At 42.5% G+C, this 18,325-nt stretch overlaps 1 protein-coding gene across 1 annotated transcript in view; it reads right to left on the minus strand.

Moving 5' to 3' along the window:
- Positions 1–450: 450 nt before the first annotated feature.
- The window catches only part of gmds (GDP-mannose 4,6-dehydratase), a 164,220-nt gene continuing 146,345 nt past the window's right edge, over positions 451–18,325 (minus strand). The window contains exons 10-11 of the mRNA XM_071486565.1: positions 2,422–2,490; positions 451–992 (exon numbers count right to left, since the gene is read on the minus strand). Of these exons, the coding sequence (XP_071342666.1) occupies positions 930–992; positions 2,422–2,490 (132 nt within the window). The 3' untranslated portion in view covers positions 451–929. The remainder of the gene's footprint in view (positions 993–2,421; positions 2,491–18,325) is intronic.

An 18,325-nucleotide genomic window follows, 5' to 3' on the forward strand; every position in this document is an offset into this window, starting at 1 on the left:
CATCAGGACCAGAGCCGGTCCGCGTCCGGGTCTGCAGCCCCGGGTCTGCAGCCCCTGAGCCAGACCAGCAGAGTGTGAGAGCGGGACTGTGGGAGTCCGGGACCCGAGGAAAACGCACCTCCCGCCGAATGAAAAGAGCGCAGTGTGCTGGCGAATGAGAACCCCGACAGGCGCAGAGCCGACCGACCTCCACACAACCTGGGCACCCGTGACACACACACACACACACACACACACACACCTATAACATACCTGCTTTTAAAACCTGGAGGAAGGTTTTGCTTGAAGCTTTCATCTGTCCCACGTTTATTTAATTCCCTGAAGGGACAAAACACAAACACACAACAAGCAGAAACCATCATCTTAGTAACTCTGTCAGCATCCTACAGCTCTTCTTCATGCAGTTTTGTGTAGCATCAGAAAGTGAATCAAAAACATTAGGACAACATGTAAAAAGATGAATCTTTATTGCACCATTTATCATTATTGATTATTAATAAACCATGATTCCTACTTTCCAAATAAGCATACAGTAAAACCATCATTCTTTCTAGTTATTTATATATTCTTCAATTTCATCCTCAGGAAGAAAATAATGTAAAATCATCACAGTCCACAATCGAAAGAACCAAAGACATAAATAAAACCCTTCAAATGTCACACCCATAAAAACAATGTATTGATCAGTATTGAAATATAAAAGGCATCTCTGCTATGTGATAATAAAATTAGACCAATGACAGATTATTAGAAAAAAAAAGACAAAGATACAAAGGCAACCCTTTTAATAATAACCAAAAAGACACAATTAATTCATTTGGAAAAAGTCATAAAGGTAAAAATACAGCATGTTTCTCCACTGCTGCATACAGTGGCAGAGGACTGGAGTGCTGAAAGTTTCCACCCTGGGTGGACGGACGGATTAGGCCTCAGGCGTTTGGGTTTTTCTTCATTAGCTCCAAGTCTGAGTCCACCATCTCCTTCACCAGCTCCTGCACAGGGACAACACGCTCACAAGTCAGTATTCAGTTACAGGGTGAAGGCAAAGTGAAGCTGGAAAGCTTGACTGTTCATTTTTAAGGCCAAGAAAACAAATAAATCTTTCAATCAATCACTTATTTTTTATGTGTTTACATTGTGATTTATGGAAGCTCTGATATTAACGAGGATAATAACCCCTATTAACATATGACAGGTATATTTTACTGTTAATTTCATAGACACAGGTACAGTTCAGAGTTATGGAGGGACAGTAATTGTTATGATTTATAGACTCACAGTGGAAACACCGACTGATGTTAACAGACAGGTATTTAACCTCATTACTTATTAATTATTGACTGAAAAGTGTCTTCAGGTGCCAGCATTAAAAACTATCAACAGCCAAAAGCTGGCATCACACGAGGAGTCAGGTTCCAGATCTTCTCAAAGTTCCTGATCTAACTCAAAATGTTCCCAATTTTAAACTATTTAAAACTTGTGTTTAAACACTGAAGAACTTTGGCTCCTAAATGAAGAGAATGGGTTTTGTGAAAAACATGTTTGTGCGTCTCAAAAACTGGGACAGAAACTCGCGTGTTGTATCGGCACCAGCGTTGTTGATGCACAGCCTCAGTGATTGTTAAAGACATTTTGACATCAGAATGAATAATTGTGAACAATCTGTGTTTAAAAACAACAAAAAGGAGGTGATTAGGCTTCTTTTATGTGTGGAGCGTTTTGTAATGCAGCACAGTGGGACACAGTTAACAGCACTGAACATTTGTGGGATTTTTTAATATGTGGTTTTGATATTTACCATATTGTGATACATGTTAGAAAAATCTTCTCTCTATTCTGTATGTTTTTAAATTAAATTTTACAGCATGTACTGTGGAGGTTTGCTCAGTCTCTTATTAAACAAATGAGCAGATTTCAGTCCTTTCTATAAAACACAGGCCGACTTTAAAACATGAAAATACTTTCAGAGGCCTGAACTCTTTATTTCTTATTCTCACTAATTTGTTTTATTTCTGTTGTTTTTTGTGTGAATTGCATCGGCCTCTGCAGTCAGTGTGTCTATATTTATTATGTTGAACTTCATAAAAAATTGGTCCAGAGAAGCAGGCTACACTCACTCATGTTATTATCCCACCCTCATACTCTGCTCTCTACATATGCAGATACACACACAGCCTCCTGTCTGGCTTCAGTAACAATCCTCCATTTGTCACTGAACTGCTTTTTTCTTTTTGTTTTTTTTTACTTTGGACATTATCGTCTCTACGTCTACATTAAGTTTCATCACATCAGTCCATGTCTGTACTTGTGCAGAAGACGACTCCCATTACATTTAGGATACTGGCATTAACCAGGCTCAGCCCCACCAGGTGTGTGTGTGTGTGTGTGTGTGTGTGTGTGTGAAACCAACATGACACGCACCTCAAAAGTCACCTTTGGCTTCCAACCCAGCTGCTGATACGCTTTGGTGCTGTCACCTTGTAGGTACTCCTGTTAAAAAGACGGGGGGGGGGGGAGAGGGGGGAGAAAGACAAACAAATGATCTGTCACGTGGGCTGGTGGCTCAGAGGAGGAGGCTCCTGCAGACAGCTGATGTGTCGTCCTGATATAAACACGTACTGCATTCAGTTCAGTGTCCAAACTTGATGTCTTCAACAGGATGCAGGGGATGAGGGGAAGGTGATGATCTCTCTCTCTCTCTCTCTCTCTCTCTCTCTCTCTCTCTCTCTCTCTCTCTCTCTCTCTCTCTCTCTCTCTCTCTCACACACACACACACACACACACACACACACACACACACACACACACACACACACACACCATATTTCTTCTTTCGGGGAAAAGGGGAGGTCACAGAGTCTCACTGGCCATCAATCCCCCCTCTCGGCTCCCTACCACCGATCTGTCCAGACAGCCCCCGTTGGTGCCAGAGTATGATGAATTGTGGGACTCTGGTGGTGTAACCCCCCCCCGCCCCCCCCATCCCTACCCCGCCCCCCTCCCCCGACCAGGACCCCCCACTCAACCCCTCCCCACCCCAACCCCCTTACTCATTTTCCCCCCTTGTCGTGTTTTGCACCGGGTTCAAGATCCAGTGAGACCCTGCTGCAGACCACCAAAGAGACAAAAGAAGAAAACTCTTGTACGTCCTCTGTGTTTTTAAAGTGCTCTCTCTCTCTCTCTTTCTTCGACTTCTATTTCCATCTCTATATTTCTGGGGATATTTTTCATCCCTCAGGCATCGGTTTGTGTCAGAAACACACACGCTGGCCTCCAGAGGTCTAATAAAACACTGTGGTGAAACATGATACTGAAGAATCTCCTTTTTTCAATTAACTGATACTGTACGCTCCTTAATCCTGAAGCAAAGTCCAAAACTGAAGGAAATCCTGCGACGGAAGGTAAACAAAGACTTTAGTTTGTCTTTATTTTTCCTTTTTGTTTTCATCTTTAACGCAACCATCGTGTTGCTGCGTTCTCAGGAGCTCCTGTGTGTGCTGCTCTCTCCTCTTTCGTTCTGGTTTTCTCTCTGCATGGAGGCTTTAATGATACACACGACGTGGCCAAAAGTATGTAGACACTGAAACTAAGGATATGGAAACATGAGCATTACACCCATTTGTGATTGCTGAACATCTCACTTCAAAACAATTATAATCCTTAAGATTTTCGTTATATTAAATAAAATTTTTGATTTCATTTATGTCTGCTGCAGCCATTACATCTATTTACACTCATTAATCTCACTCTAGTCTCATCGTCAGTGTTTGAGGCCATTGTTCCTGCACCAGGTTTCATACTATACATCAGCTTGCGTTGTTTAAAATATACTTAAAGTTATCTGTTAATATTATCATATTGTAACAATTATAATAATATAAAATATGCATTTATTACCATGTGCAAAATGTATTTTTGGTTGTTGTGTAACTGTGTTGTCATTTCTTTTCCTATCCACTGCACCGTGTGTGTATCTGTTGATCTGTGCTGCTGCACACAATCGCTCAACAAGGATAAATAAAATTGCAGTGGACTGAACTAAATAAATAAATTTGCGTGCACGTGCACAACAAATTTACAGAAAACAACACGTGCAAATTTTGGACGGGCTTTGGCAGACAAGACCAGTGCATGTGCATATTGCACGTAATTCATGCACACGTGACCTCATGACATAACCCGCGGAGCAGGAGAGCTGGTTCTGGGCATTTTGAATAGAAATATTTGGCACAAGCTGGAGCAAGTGAAGCTTCAGCAGGTTATGATGAAAAACAGCAATTTTTGTGAAGGGACAAAAAACTGAGGGAATAAAGTCAGACACTTCCTGCACCAAGTTACCGTAAAACTTGTCATTTCCAAAGGAACTCTGGGACTTATTTTATTATTAACATATTTTTAGCATCACCACCAATCACCACAGGTTTTACCAAATAAATCAGAACTGAAATCTTGAGGATTATGTTCATCTGCTGCTGTAACAGCCTCCTCGAAGTCTAGTTTTAGGCTTTCTGACAAATCTTGGGACCTCGCTGCAGGGACCAGCTCCAGGTCAGCTACAGGACATTAGAGAGCTCCAACCCTGATGTTGTTCGATAAGGCCTGGCTCGCAGTCTGCGTTCCAGTTCATCCCAAAGGTGCTGAATGGGGCGTAGGTCAGGGTTCTGTGCAGGCCAGTATAGTTCTTCTACACCAAACTGAGAAAACCACATATTTATGGTCCTGGCTTTGTTCATGGGGGCAGTGTTGTGTTAAAACAGGACAGGGTCTTTCCCAAACTGCCGACACAAGGTTTAAAACACACAAGATTTTCATTAATTAGCCAAAGTCAAACTACTAAAAAACAGCCAAGAAGCAAATACACAGGGGGTCATGAAGTGTATAAAGAGAACAGTGTTTTTTATCTGACGCTGGACCTCTTGAAAATGTCTTTTCTGGGTGATCTTATTACAGAGGAACGCTCATGGCAGCACTGGCATAGTTCAGCCTTTTAGAGAGCAGGGACCCACATCTCAGAGAGGCTCCATGGCGCTTAATCACACTCTTCTGATTACACACAACGGCAGAAATACTGAACACACACGTAGCGAACAAGTACAGGCTGATTCAAAGTCTGACACTGCTCAGTTTGATATTACTGGGCCACAGCTGAAAACCTGGTTCAATTCTGGGTGAGCAGCGTTTTTATTTTTAACTTCACATGGCTGACATGCAGCACAGCGCAGCAGATGAAAGCTACAGCAGGACAAACAGCTCTTTCTCATGTGAGCTGCTCTGTACGTTCCTCATATCCATTTTTGGCTCTGAAGCCATAACTGGAAACATTTTCAGACTAATTACCTACAGCAATGAGACATAATTCATCATGGGGCTGAATGTAATTATTATAGGGTGACTTACTCCACAATTACATTAAATAATCCACTTGCTTCATAATTATATTGATTAGGGTTTGTAATGGAGAACAATTTCGTAGCTGGCATAAAAGAAACATCAACTGGTCTTGTCACGAACATTGAGGCTGGTCTGGAGTTGAGTGTTGCAGACGATAAGTTTCAGTAGCAACGAAACCTGGTTCAAGATTTGTGTGACACAATTGTGACACGGTTTCTATGCCCATTATCGGTTGGTTACTAAATGCCAAGAGTGAGGGACCTGGTATGAGCTGGTCAGAGGCAGACGCCAAAGTAGGGACGGGAAAAAAAATTGCAAGAAAGTTGACGTGCTGCAGTGTAGAGAAAAAATCCCTGAAGTAGCCTTTGTCTGGTTTCTGTCTGCGTGAATATGTAAACTGAAAATAACTCTGAGCTGCACCTATTGATGAAGAGGATGACGGGACGAGTGAAGCAAAGCCCCCGAAGAAGACGCAGTGTTACTGAGGCTCAGGTCAGAGCCTTCTGTCTTCACCAGTGGCAACCAGTTGGAAGTAGCTGCTGTGAGTAGCCTCAGTCAAGATGCCGGTTTTTCATTCACATTAACCGAGGCCACTTTTACACAGAGATGCTGAAACATTCTGCACTTTCAGAGGTGAAAGTTCACCTCTGAAAGTCCAACTTAAACCAGTGAATTATCATAGGTAACCAACTCAAACAGTGTTGTCTTTGTGCAGCTTGTGTCTGAACATGAAGAGGTCACTGTTGTAGCAGTGAGCCCTGAGCACAGCCTGCAGCATTGTTCTCATACACTGTCTACAGTCTGTGATGGCTGCACTCAGGATTTATTTATGACCCACAGCGGACCTATTACATCACATGCTAAGGGCCAGTTTCATTTAAGTGAAGGTTGATGTGACAGAACCTTAAAGGGGCAGTTAGAGTCTGAAACAGATGCAAATCTGTTTATGGATGCATTTGCACATTTGCATGAACAGTCATTCATCAGCTACATGGAAACGAGCTTATTGTTTGAGGGATGAATCAATCAAGACATGAAATCAACTGTAGAATCTGTGCAAAGACAGAAGAATCAATATTGGTGACTATAGAACAAAGTGTCATCACATGAACAATGATCAGTGCTTTCAATACCGAGGTATTTCAAAAACGTTCACTTTCTGTATCTGTGCTGGCATCATATTGGCAACAATATCAACCGATTTTCAATGATACTCAGCACCAACAGGAAGTAAGAAGGATTGCTCCTTTCATTGTCACCACTGTCATCACCATCATCATCGTCAGACCAGGCCTCTGAAATCTCTGTCTGAGCTCGGTGGGAGAACATCTGCTGAAATCAGACTCTCGTCTGCTAAGTCTGCCGTCTTAGCACAAACCACACGGTTCAGCATCCAGGAAGTTAATCCTGCGCCTGGTCTTTCTCAAGCAGGATTTCTGCAGGTGACAGACAATCTCACCCTCGCAGATCCGTCTCGTCTGCAGTGCAGCTCGGTGGAGGAAAAAGCTGCTTTCCAAACTGCTAACAAGAGCATTCTGCGGCCAACTGAACTCACCCCAAACAGAGCATGTAGCGAATAATTCAACATGAACTACTAACAGATGGGGGCACAATATAATCTTCATATGGATCCGATTTAGAAGCAAACCAAACGTTTTGGTACATCCTGTTTAAACGCAGCGCTCTGCCCGTGCCTGCAAATATGCAGCGCTGATAATAACAAGTGGAAGAAGAAAGCTGAAAATGAGCTGTGACAAAATGTGTCCCTCATCTTCAGACATACTTTAGAGATCAGTGTGAACATCTGAACCCATGTGACAGGCATCAGGCTCTCTGACCACAGCTGTGCATCATGAGCAGTTTGTGCATAAACAGACAATCAAAGCTGAATAAATCAGAGCACAAATACAGAAAGATTCCAGCTGTTACCGTTGACCACAGTCACTGTATGTGTCTTTTTTTTCTTCTTTGTTATGTTTTGGGGCATTTTTAAGCCTTTATTTGACAGGACAGGAGATGCAGGACCAGAGAGAGGGGGAACGACATGAGGCAAAGAGTCCGGCTCAGAGCTGGTGAGTCCATGTGGTACGTGCCCTAACCATTCAGCCATCGTGTCGCCCCAGTGCAGTATGTGCTGAATCAGTCTCAGGAATATTCACAGTGTTGTTGTGCTAATCAGTAACAGACCACCTCATCACTGCTGCTAAACTGAACCAAAATGAATCCGCAATGTCAAAAATGAATTGAGTCAAAGTTCCAAAGCTCAACTTCTCCGTTTATCCTGCCATTCGCTGCACGGCAACAACCAATGGTAGCGCAGATGAGCGGCGAGCAAACTGTGCTGTGTCCCAGAGTTGACGTGTGTCACATCTATGTATCAGCTCTACTTCTTTACTGGACAGAAAAACATCAGAACTTTTGTTATTTCAAACAACACAAAAGAACCATCACTTTGCTTGTTCTAACGTCAGTGCTGCAGAACAGCCATAACCTCGACTATACAATCAATACTCACAGCGTTTCTAAGATCTGCTCGCCAAGTACGAGGAATATCCTTCCCCATGTCTCCCTTCTTTCCATTTTCTCGACGCTCTTCACTTCAATAAAGACGAGAAGCCGTAAAAAAAAAAACCCTTAGAAATGTACAAGTGAGAGACAAATAGAGTGCGATCATGGTCCATAAAGCACACAGGCAGTAAAAGGCACTCAGAGCAGGCATTTAACGCAAAGGAATTCTGGTATCACTGCAAGGCCTTTCAATAAATCACACGCCACATCGAGGCTGACCCCCAAACACATAAGGGCACACACACAAACATGTAGCGGCGTGTAAACATGCGCACAAACACCTACAACACTCGTATGGAGGGACAGGTAGGAAGAAAATGCTAAATATTGCTGAATTGAATTTATTTTTCTTTGTAACCAACCACCAACCACCAACTTAACTGGAGACAGATCAAACGTTCTCAAGAAAACCACCCCCCCCCCCCCCCCCTCTCTCACTCTCTCTCACTCTCTCTCTCTCTCTCTCAGAGGGTTGCATGCTGGGAGACTATGATGTGGTTTTGGGAGTCCAGTAGTGTCTCTGGTATTTGTACAGTAGTGGACAAGAGGCTGCGACTACACAGACTTCAAAGAAAATCAGATAAAGCGCCCGAGGACGCTGTGAGAGCCTGGAGGCCACGGTCGTCCCCTGTCCCCAGCAGACCCAGATGTTCCAACCAGGCCCAGATGCTCTGACCTTTGACCTTTGCTGGAGTTTTGATGGAAGAACTCTTTCGACAGCGATGGGACAAAAAGGACAAAAAAAACAAAAACAAGTCTCTCTCCGAAGCCGTGATGCCGCTGACTGTCTGCGAGAAGATGGTGGCTGCTGCTGTTCACACAGCGACCAGGTGTGTGAGCTGGTGTGTGTGTGTGTGTGTGTGTGTGCAGGTAGGGACACACTTCCAGCATAAAAAGAGAGAGAGAGAGAGCTTTATCATTTCTAGTTATTCAGACCCAGAGTCACAAATCTGTCACTGGTCAATTTCTAACACACCTCCGCCAGCATCGCCTCGACTTATCACTTCCTTTAAAGCACAAAAGGCCCCCAGTTTCATCTGGAGGGAGGGAGGAGGGAGGGAGGGGTGAAATAAGAGACGTATGTGGTAATGTTCAAGCCGTTGCTCGTCTTTTTTCTTAAAAACCCTGAATCATTACACTGTGAGCCTTGTAGAACCTGTGTCTGCAGAACTCTGCTTAATAATGATCGTGGTAATAAAGCAGATTTGAATTGGAATGAATGTATTTAGAGCGGATGTACAGTCATGTTTAATCATAATATCAGAACAGAGTCTCTCAAGCTGATGGACTTTTATCATGGTTCTTCTATGCAGACCAGCCGCTTGTACTGTTAACACATTTGTTTCTACTGTATTTATTGATCTTTTTCCTTTAATCTATTATTTTCTTTCTCTGGTGTTTTGGCAGCACAAATGGATTTCATACTTCTTACTAATAAAACAAACAAAACTTGAGCAGTGGAAGTGAAACTCTAACCCAGAATCACTTTAGAGGAGGAAGTGGTTGATTTACAGTGAAATGTATTTTAACACTCATTAGGCTTTAATATCTGGATACAGTCCAGCCCAAATATCAGCATATATAATAATATCGTGGGGAGCGGGTGATGATATAATGATATTGTTGTATTTTATGTTTCAGTTGTTTTAATATATGATTTTATTCTTATGTTTATCAATCAGAGTATCGTATCATATGTTTCAGGTATAAACGATGCCGCCACTAAACAGAAGTTTAAAGTTTTATTTGTTACACCAGTAAGTGAAGCAGTGAAATGAGGGTCGGCCTTGGCAGCAGGGCTGACTTTGCAAAACTGTGAAAGAGGAAAAAAAAATTAAATAAAATTGATATTAAGAAAAATATCTCATATTGCAATATCGAATATGAGCCCAGGCTTTATACTCATCATATTTCAGTTGTATTTATGTTTAAATCAATGCTTTGGCAGTATGTCCATGTGATAAAGTTGATTTACAATATAATATGAATGATGTAAGAATAAGTTCTAATTTTTTAATACCTTCAGGGTGGGGTAAAACTGAAGGAGCTTCAAGGTAGGAAATGTCTTATAAGGTAATATCCTGGCCTGTGTTTGACAGCGTCTTAAACAGCATATTATGCATCAGTTTGTTCCAAACTTCATTGACACAATAAATTATTTTAATGTGGAAACCCAACATTAACTCAAGTGGAAACATTCGAGCTTTAGCCTGAAGCATTTGTTCCTATAAGTCCTGTGAGAATTTTAAATTAACTTCTCTGGGTTCGATTTTGATTTGTTCAGTAAATTTAAATGAATTACCAGCTGCTGTGTCTGTAGGAATCAAAGAACGTTATTAGCCACCCCCAGCCAGAGGTCAGAGGTCAGGTCTAGTGTGTGTGTGTGTGTGTGTGTGTGTGTGTGAGAAAGAGAGAGCTGTGTGAGTTATAGCTCAGGTTTCCTTCCCTGACTCTCCATGCAGCTTGGCCAGCACACAATGTGTTAAGTGACCTCTAAGGGGTGGCCCTGTCACCCTGATGAGTATATGCGCTACACACACACACACACACACACACACACACACACACACACACACACACACACACACACACACACACACTGAGAAGATCTCAATTTACAAAATGGTCCAAAGCAGGAAAACACACACACACACACACACACTCCAAAGGAAAAACAACAGGAAACAATAAGCAGAGAAACAGGAAAGTGTGAATCTCCACAGTCAAACAGCGAAAGTCATTTGTGATATTTCAAAGCTTTAACATTAGACTGTCCTCATCCCTCCATCTCCTCTCTCTCTCTCTCTCTCCTCTGGGCTCTGTTGTGCTGATTGCTCTCCATCAGTGCTCATTAACATTCCTGGGGGAACCATGTGATAAATATTTACGCGGCTAAGGACACACTCCACACACACTCCAAACACACTCGAGCGGCTGGATCTGACTGCCGATAGTGTTAAGTGCCCAGAGGCTCTGGCAGCGCGTTGGAGAGAGATCCGCAGCCCGCCGCGTGGTTGTATACGTGAGGCGTTAACTGTCAAGATAAAAGGGGAGGGGGGCTAAATTTATGGCCGTTAATCGAGATGAAGTTTGTGTCTGTCTGTGTGTGTGTGTATGTGTGTGTGTGCGTCCATGTCCAAGGATAATCTTTTAATGTGTGAAGTTTATGGAAATGAAGAGGAAAATATCACACATTCGCACATCTGGATATAAATGCATTTGCAGACACACACACACACACACACACACACACACACACACACACACACACACACACACACACAGTGTAACCACAGTGGAGCTGGACTCGTCACTACTGTTCCACAGAGCTGCTGCCGACCCCCCCTCCTCCTGTATTCTATTATTCCTGTGGACGGGAAACAGATCATAATTCCTGGAGTCAGCAGAAAGCTGCAGACTGAGAGAGGGAGCGATGAAGGGATAGAGAGAGGGAGGGAGATAGAGAGAGAGAGAGAGAGAGAGGAGGGAGCGGCTCAGGTGACTGTTCACTTCCACTGAGGTCAAACTGAAACTGAGCAGTTAAGTCATTTCCAGTGAAAAGTGGAATATGTTTAGTCTGTTTGCGCATTTGTATAATAAAGTTTTGGTGAAGTAGCGCTTTGTGCAACACGGACTCTATGTGTATGTGTGTGTGTGTGTGTTGGGTGGTCAGTCTTTCTATCAGCCTCTGGGTGTTTCACATTTCAGGAGACATCAAAGGCGAACACAATTTCCCTTCTCTAAACAATCTTTAAACAACATTCTTTACAATCATACCACAAAAAGAAAGAGAGAGAGAGAAAGAGAGAGAGAGAGACAGAGACCCAGAGGAAAATGTCACCCAGTCTTATCTTAATTGTTGTGTAACCTCAGCGAAGCACTGAGGGGCCGGTCTGGGCCCTCACACTCAGTGTTTAGGCAGATGATGATCGTTGAACAGCTTCTCCTTCTCTCACTTCCACTCACCACAAACACTGATAAAGCAACTCAGTACAACTTTGGAAAAAAAAGTGCATGTGGCATCGAAAAACAGGCAAACTGCTCGTCTGGCTTGTAGCAGAATGACTCCAGGAAGACACCGTTTACCAGTGCAAGTGCTGAAATAGAGCCTGTACGGATGAGCAGTATAGAAAATGAATGAATGAGCTGAAATAATTTGAAAAAATGTGCTGTGAATATTTGCTCAAATCCCCTTCATGACTCTAACGCAATTGTATCATGATTAAAATATAATTAGATGGAAGTCAAGCTAATTGAATGCTACTGAGATCACAACAGAAATAAAGATCATGCTTTTCCTTTATGATCAGGAAAAGGTCCAGTTTCACATCATATCATGTAAAATTAATATAGAGTAGCACAGCTTAATAAACACCATCCTGTGCTTGGCTGACATCATTTTAGCTTTTCCACTGATTAAATATGTGAAAACAAACCAGTTTTGACATATCAAATTACAGCTTTGGTCTTATTTTGGTAGGTTTTTGAAGTCGTTGCTATTGCTTAACATTATACCAACCAACATAATTGCTGAGTACACGCCGATACGCACCAACAAAGTACAACAGAACAAGAAACACAAGAAAAACAGAAACCCACAGTTCAGGCAGATGACGCAAACCGCTTCATCTGGAGGTAAAGTTGAAAGTGAGCGCACCTGACATGTTGGTGGAGACCCCTGTTGGCTGTGGCTGGTACCGGTGTAAAACCCGTCTGATCGTCCAACTGCTCGACTCTCTTAAATTCTTATAAGACCCAGGGTAGATGTAAAACTGACTTATCCTTTAAAGGGCCACCAAAAAGTCTAAAAGCCATCCTGCCCTACAGCCTCGACCTCGATCACACAAACCATCAACCTCCACACACACACACACACACACACACACAGGGGGATGTGATGCATGTGATCTAATTCAGGCCCTGGCTGAGCTCTCCGCGGTGTCGGGGTTAAGCGAGGTGGTTCCACACAAAATCCACTGTCTGCAGCTCTCAGCTCCCAACACACTATTTATTAGTCTCTTGCTCTTTGTTTCTCCCGCTCTTGGTTTTTCACCCCAGCTGCTCTCTGAACACGCTAACGCGCAACCTCCTCCCTCCTCTCTAAATCTCACCAGCCATTGCTCATTTTCTGCATCTTGTCAGGTTTGCGCCGGGATACGAGGAAGCTGGAGACTTTCTTTGTCTCATAACGGTACATGCTCTAAACAAAACTGATTCAACACAGTCAGTTACACAAAGAGTTAATATTTCACCATTTCTGAGCAGTGTTGGTTGAGTTTTCATAACTGGATTCAATTCCAGGTTTCTGAAATATCTGGAATTATTAAGATCTGAATCTGAAGTTAAAAAAAACTTTCAGGTATTTGCTACAACTGCTTCCTAACCCGGGGCTCTGGACCCCATGAGGGGTTGCAAATAAAATCTGACAGGTTGCAACTTGATTTACAAGATAGAAAAGAAGAAAAAACATATTTCTCCCTCACAAATTGTTCATTTTTGCTGATGTTTCTTCAACAATTGGAGATAGAAAAATACTTTTCAGCTGAGTTGCTCACATCTCATTGACATGTGCAACCGATGACGAGGTTGCAAGTCCACACAGATTAGTTTTAAAGGGTCACAAGCCAAAAGGTTTGGGAATCACTGACGTAAATAAATAATAAATGTTGGAGAAGTTGAGTTTTAGTTGTTATAAAAATTAATAATTAATTATAAATTTTGAGTTTCAGTTATAGATACACATTTCAGAAAAGGCTACAGTTAAATAAAGATTTTTCAAAAGAAACAAATAAAAAAGCAGCTTTAATAACAACAGATTCTAACTCATAGTCAAATATTTAGTTCAAACCAAATAATGTATTAACAGGCCATTTAGCCCCAAAGCTTTTGAAAGTGTTAAAATAAAATGTTTTAAGACTCAGTAATGAATATATATGTTATTTAAGTATGTTTTAAATTGTTCCTTCAACTGAAGTAATAGAAATACCATTTTTCTCTTTTTCCTCTGGCAGCATTCAGCCAAAGCAAAGCTTTGGATTTCACTGGTCCAGTTTTGAGATATCTGTCTACAGGACTTTTTTTCTCCAACACAATGTGGTGAAAAATTAAATGGTAACATATTTTCCCAGAAACAGTTCTCTGGCTATACAATCCACACACCTTTTTTTTTTTTTTTTTTGCAGTGATATTGCTACACAGTCATAAATTTAGTGTCTCATTAGAGAACAGATATGAAGTAAGAACAGCAGGAATAGACAGAGTGATAAAAGGAGTGACAGCAGGAGAAAGAGGGAGGCTTGAATGGGCATGCCCATCGGTCCTGGGTCAAAAGATTTCAATCCCTTGCCTTCTTCCCCTTCGTGTTTCTATCCTGCCACTACAGCGTGGAGGGAGACAGACAGAGAGGAAAAGGCCGATGTTGGTGTTGGATGACATACGGGGAGGACGAGGGAACAGCCCTCTATAGGCTACATCTCCTCCAGAATGCCGTTTCCTCTCTGAGCGGCATTCCTCAACTTATCAGCCCCAATAATCTGCTGTTCTCATCGTGCCCAAACAGGGAGAGTCAGAACCTGAGCGAGTGTGTAGGGGGGAGAGAGAGAGAAAATTCACCCCTTCACTCGCTCTCGCTCTCTCTCTCTCTCTCTCTCACACTTACTCTCTCTTTCTATGTCTGTTGGCTGGTGATAGAGTGATAAGGCCGGGGAGAAAAACAGCAAGCTGTCTGCCGCTCAGAGGAAGTGGTCGCTCCATCCCGAGCATGCTACACAACTATAATAAAATGCTGCTATTATGTTAATGCATCACTAATAATAAACCTGAAAAGCAGGTGTGCAGGAGAACACTGCAGCCTGCACCAGCAGCGACAGATACAAGTGGATACAAGTCTAATTTTATACGTGTTCCTGCTTTGTTAATGGTGTAATTAAAGCTCTGCATTGCTCTCTGTAGTGTTTTCAGTATCTGCAGTTCATATGAGGCAACGATTGGTATGTTATTGTTCTGATGGCATATTTCCTGCTATAAAGGAGCTCTTACTGAGTCCTAGCTTGATATATTATACTGTACACTCATACTATGACACAGTGCTTTGATTGGAGACGTTTTGCATCACAGTTCTGAAACTGTTCATGCTGTAAGAACATTTTGTTGATAATACTTCTACTTAAAGGACCACTATGATATATTACAACTTGGGGTTTTATTTCTGCTGCTCTGGCCATTGGCTCAACAACTGATTCAGCGAGAAACTCCCAGGTTACCCAAACTTATTTAACAAAAAAGACAAAGATGAGAATTAAAGTTATTACCTGAAGTATTAGTATTTCTTTGTGAGCATCAATCCCAGTTTACAGATTGATTTCCCCATTGATCAACCACTGTGCACATTACAGGTGTGTTTACTTTCAGTTTTACCTTCAAATGAAGTTGCTTAGATAATCTGGTGATAATCTTGTTTACAACTGGTCTGATTGTCTGACTGCTTGTGTTTGTTGCCCCATTAATGGTATTTTTGGCAAGGACACTACATTTCAAGATTTGAGCAGTTACTGTGGTGAGAATTTCTATTGTACCTGACAGAACCAGTGGCCTGAGCTACATAAATAAAACCCAAGTTGTAAAAAAAAAAAAAAAAAAACCTGTTTCTTTAAACAATCTTTTTAATCTTAGGAATTTTTACATTTGGTGCCGCGACTTTTACTCAAGTAAAAGGTCTGAATATGTCTTCCAGGACTCGGGTTGAGCAGGGCAGTGAGGAGGGAGGTGTGAGGTGGAAGGGAGTACAAAATGACAGACGAGCCAGCTCAGAAAATGATTGAGTGAGAAAGAGAAATAAATTGAGCAAGAGCTAGAGAGAGGGAGGGAGAAAAGAGGAGAGAGAGAGGAAAACTAATGCGACAGAGCAGCCTTAGGGTTACAGGAATGTGGGGGCTCCTGAGTTAAGACAGCTTCGAAAGTGTGTGTGTGTGTGTGTGTGTGTGTGAAAGTGAGACATATGAGTGTGTGAATACTAGGGCGACTGAAAAGAGCAACCCCAGAATTAATTACCCAATCAAGATAACAAGCCAGGGAAAGACATTAGAGAGGTCACACTACAATTAACCTCTCAGTCTAAACCCCACACTCACTCTCACACACAGACACACACACACACACACAATGAAAAAATCACAGAGGTGGTTCTTTGTAGAAAACGCTGAATGAAAGTCACAGTTGGATATCACCTTCCTGGACCCACTTTTGCTGACTCCGTGTGCCAGTGTGCTTTTATTTTGAAGCATTTCCTGTATTCTGTTATTTTTTGGGGTATAGTGACTCTACCTGTCCCGTTCCAGAAACCTTGGCAGAGGCGAGTTGTTTACAGTGGGATATTGAGTGAGTCGGGGGCTCGAGTGGAGTGGAGTCGGATGTGGTTCACACATTCCACCAGAGACTCAGATTACACTGCAGGAAACACCGGCCCTGCTAGACACACACTGCCTGACTCTCTGATTTATAAACATACTGCTCTATGACACACACACACACACACACACACACACAAACACACACACACACACTCTCTCACAGAGACACACATTAAAAATCTCAGCGACTCGCTCTGAGCCAGTACTACACCTCCATCCTTCACTCACTGTCCTCCTTTCTTTTCCTTCCTTCCTTCCTGCCTTTCCTGCCATTCTCAGACTCTTGACTCTTAGCTGTGCTCCTGTTTTCTCTGTCTGTCCCCACAATAAAGACACAGTAACAATAAAGAGACACCGGCAGGGTGTTTGTGCAGAGTGTGACATCATCTCAAGCAGATTGTATTTATCATTTGGTTTCTCAAACTTTAATTATTTCCTTATTTCACATCAGACTTTCATTCACAAGTAATCACATATGAACCTCAATCAGGATAAAATGTCCCATTCTTAAATATTGATTCTGTTTGAAAGCCACTCTTGCCTCCATTAATAAGTTTTAAAGTTTCTCTGAGGACTCTTCTTTCCAGAAAAACAATAGCATTGGTCGTTTGCCAGATCCATTCACCCATCCACCCATTTTCTGATGCTTATCCAGAATTGGGTCATGGTTGCAGCAGGTTAAGCAAGGTAGTCCAGATGTCCTGCTCCCTTGCAAAGCTTTTGAGTTCCCCCTTGGTGGACCCTGAGGTGTTCCCAGACCAGATGAGATCAGATATGTACTTTCTCCAGCATGTTTTGGGTCTACTGTGGTACCTCCTACCAGTTCAATGTACCCATAAAACCTCAAATACATCCTGATCCAATACCTGAACCACCTCAACTTGCTCCTTACGATGAGGAGGAGCAGACCGGTGAATTAAAAGCTTTGCCTTCTGTCTCAGCTCCGTATTTACACTGCAATGGTCCAGTAAATGCCCACATTAGTGCTGACGCTGCACCAATCCACCTGTCCAACTCAAATTCCATTTTACCCTCACTTGTGAACAAGACCCTTAAACCCCTCCACTTGAGGCAACAACTCGTGCCCAACCTGAATGGCGCAATCCACCCTTTACCGACAGAGAACCTCGGCTTTAGAAACTCCCCAGAGACCTCTGGGGGGACATGGTCATAAGCCTCCTCTAAGTCCACAAAACACAGGTAGACTGGATGAGCAAACTCCCAAACTAACTTTCCACAGGTAAAGACACTGTTCTATGCCCAGGTCGGGATCTGAATCTGTCCTCCTGGATCCGAGATTTGATGGTCGGTCAGAATCTCCTTTGCAGCATCTTTGCAAAAGCTTTCAATGTCTTGTTATCAATAACCAGCACTGCTTTCTGACTCAGGAATGTTTTTATGGACAAGAACTTCCAAAAAACACTTTACCATAACACAGTGGATTTCATTATTGTGATATAAAATTACATATTTTTTGATAGAAGATCTTATCCATATTGCCTTGTTTTAGTAGAGTGATATCTGATATGTCCATGGGAAATGTAGTAAAAACTTAAAAAATGCTGCATATGGAACCTGAGATAACCTTTAGGAACTTTTTTCATTCTCCTTCCCATTGTAGAGCAAAGGTGAAAACATGAAACTGCATCATTTATATCATTTATTTCCTCACAGTTAGAGGGACCATAGGTCCAAGTTCACCTGGGTGCTGAGGTCTGAAAACCTGTCCACATTCTCCCTTCCTCTTCTGTGGAGGCTCTGTTCATCTGACAGTCCGGCAGCTATGTTCCCCAAAACTGCTCAACGGAGAACTCTGGGTAATCAGGCCCAGCTGGGACCAGGGGGCAAAGACACAGGCTGACATAACTCACCCTTTTCTCCCTTACCCTGTCAGCAAGGCTCCCTCTCCCTCTCTCTCCCCCCTTCTCCTTCCTCCTTGTCTGGCAGGTTTCTCTCGT

This window comes from Trachinotus anak, unplaced genomic scaffold (genome assembly GCF_046630095.1).
Source record: "Trachinotus anak isolate AG129_WGS33_773 ecotype Australia unplaced genomic scaffold, CSIRO_AGI_Tana_v1 ptg000010l, whole genome shotgun sequence".
NCBI lineage: Eukaryota > Metazoa > Chordata > Actinopteri > Carangiformes > Carangidae > Trachinotus > Trachinotus anak.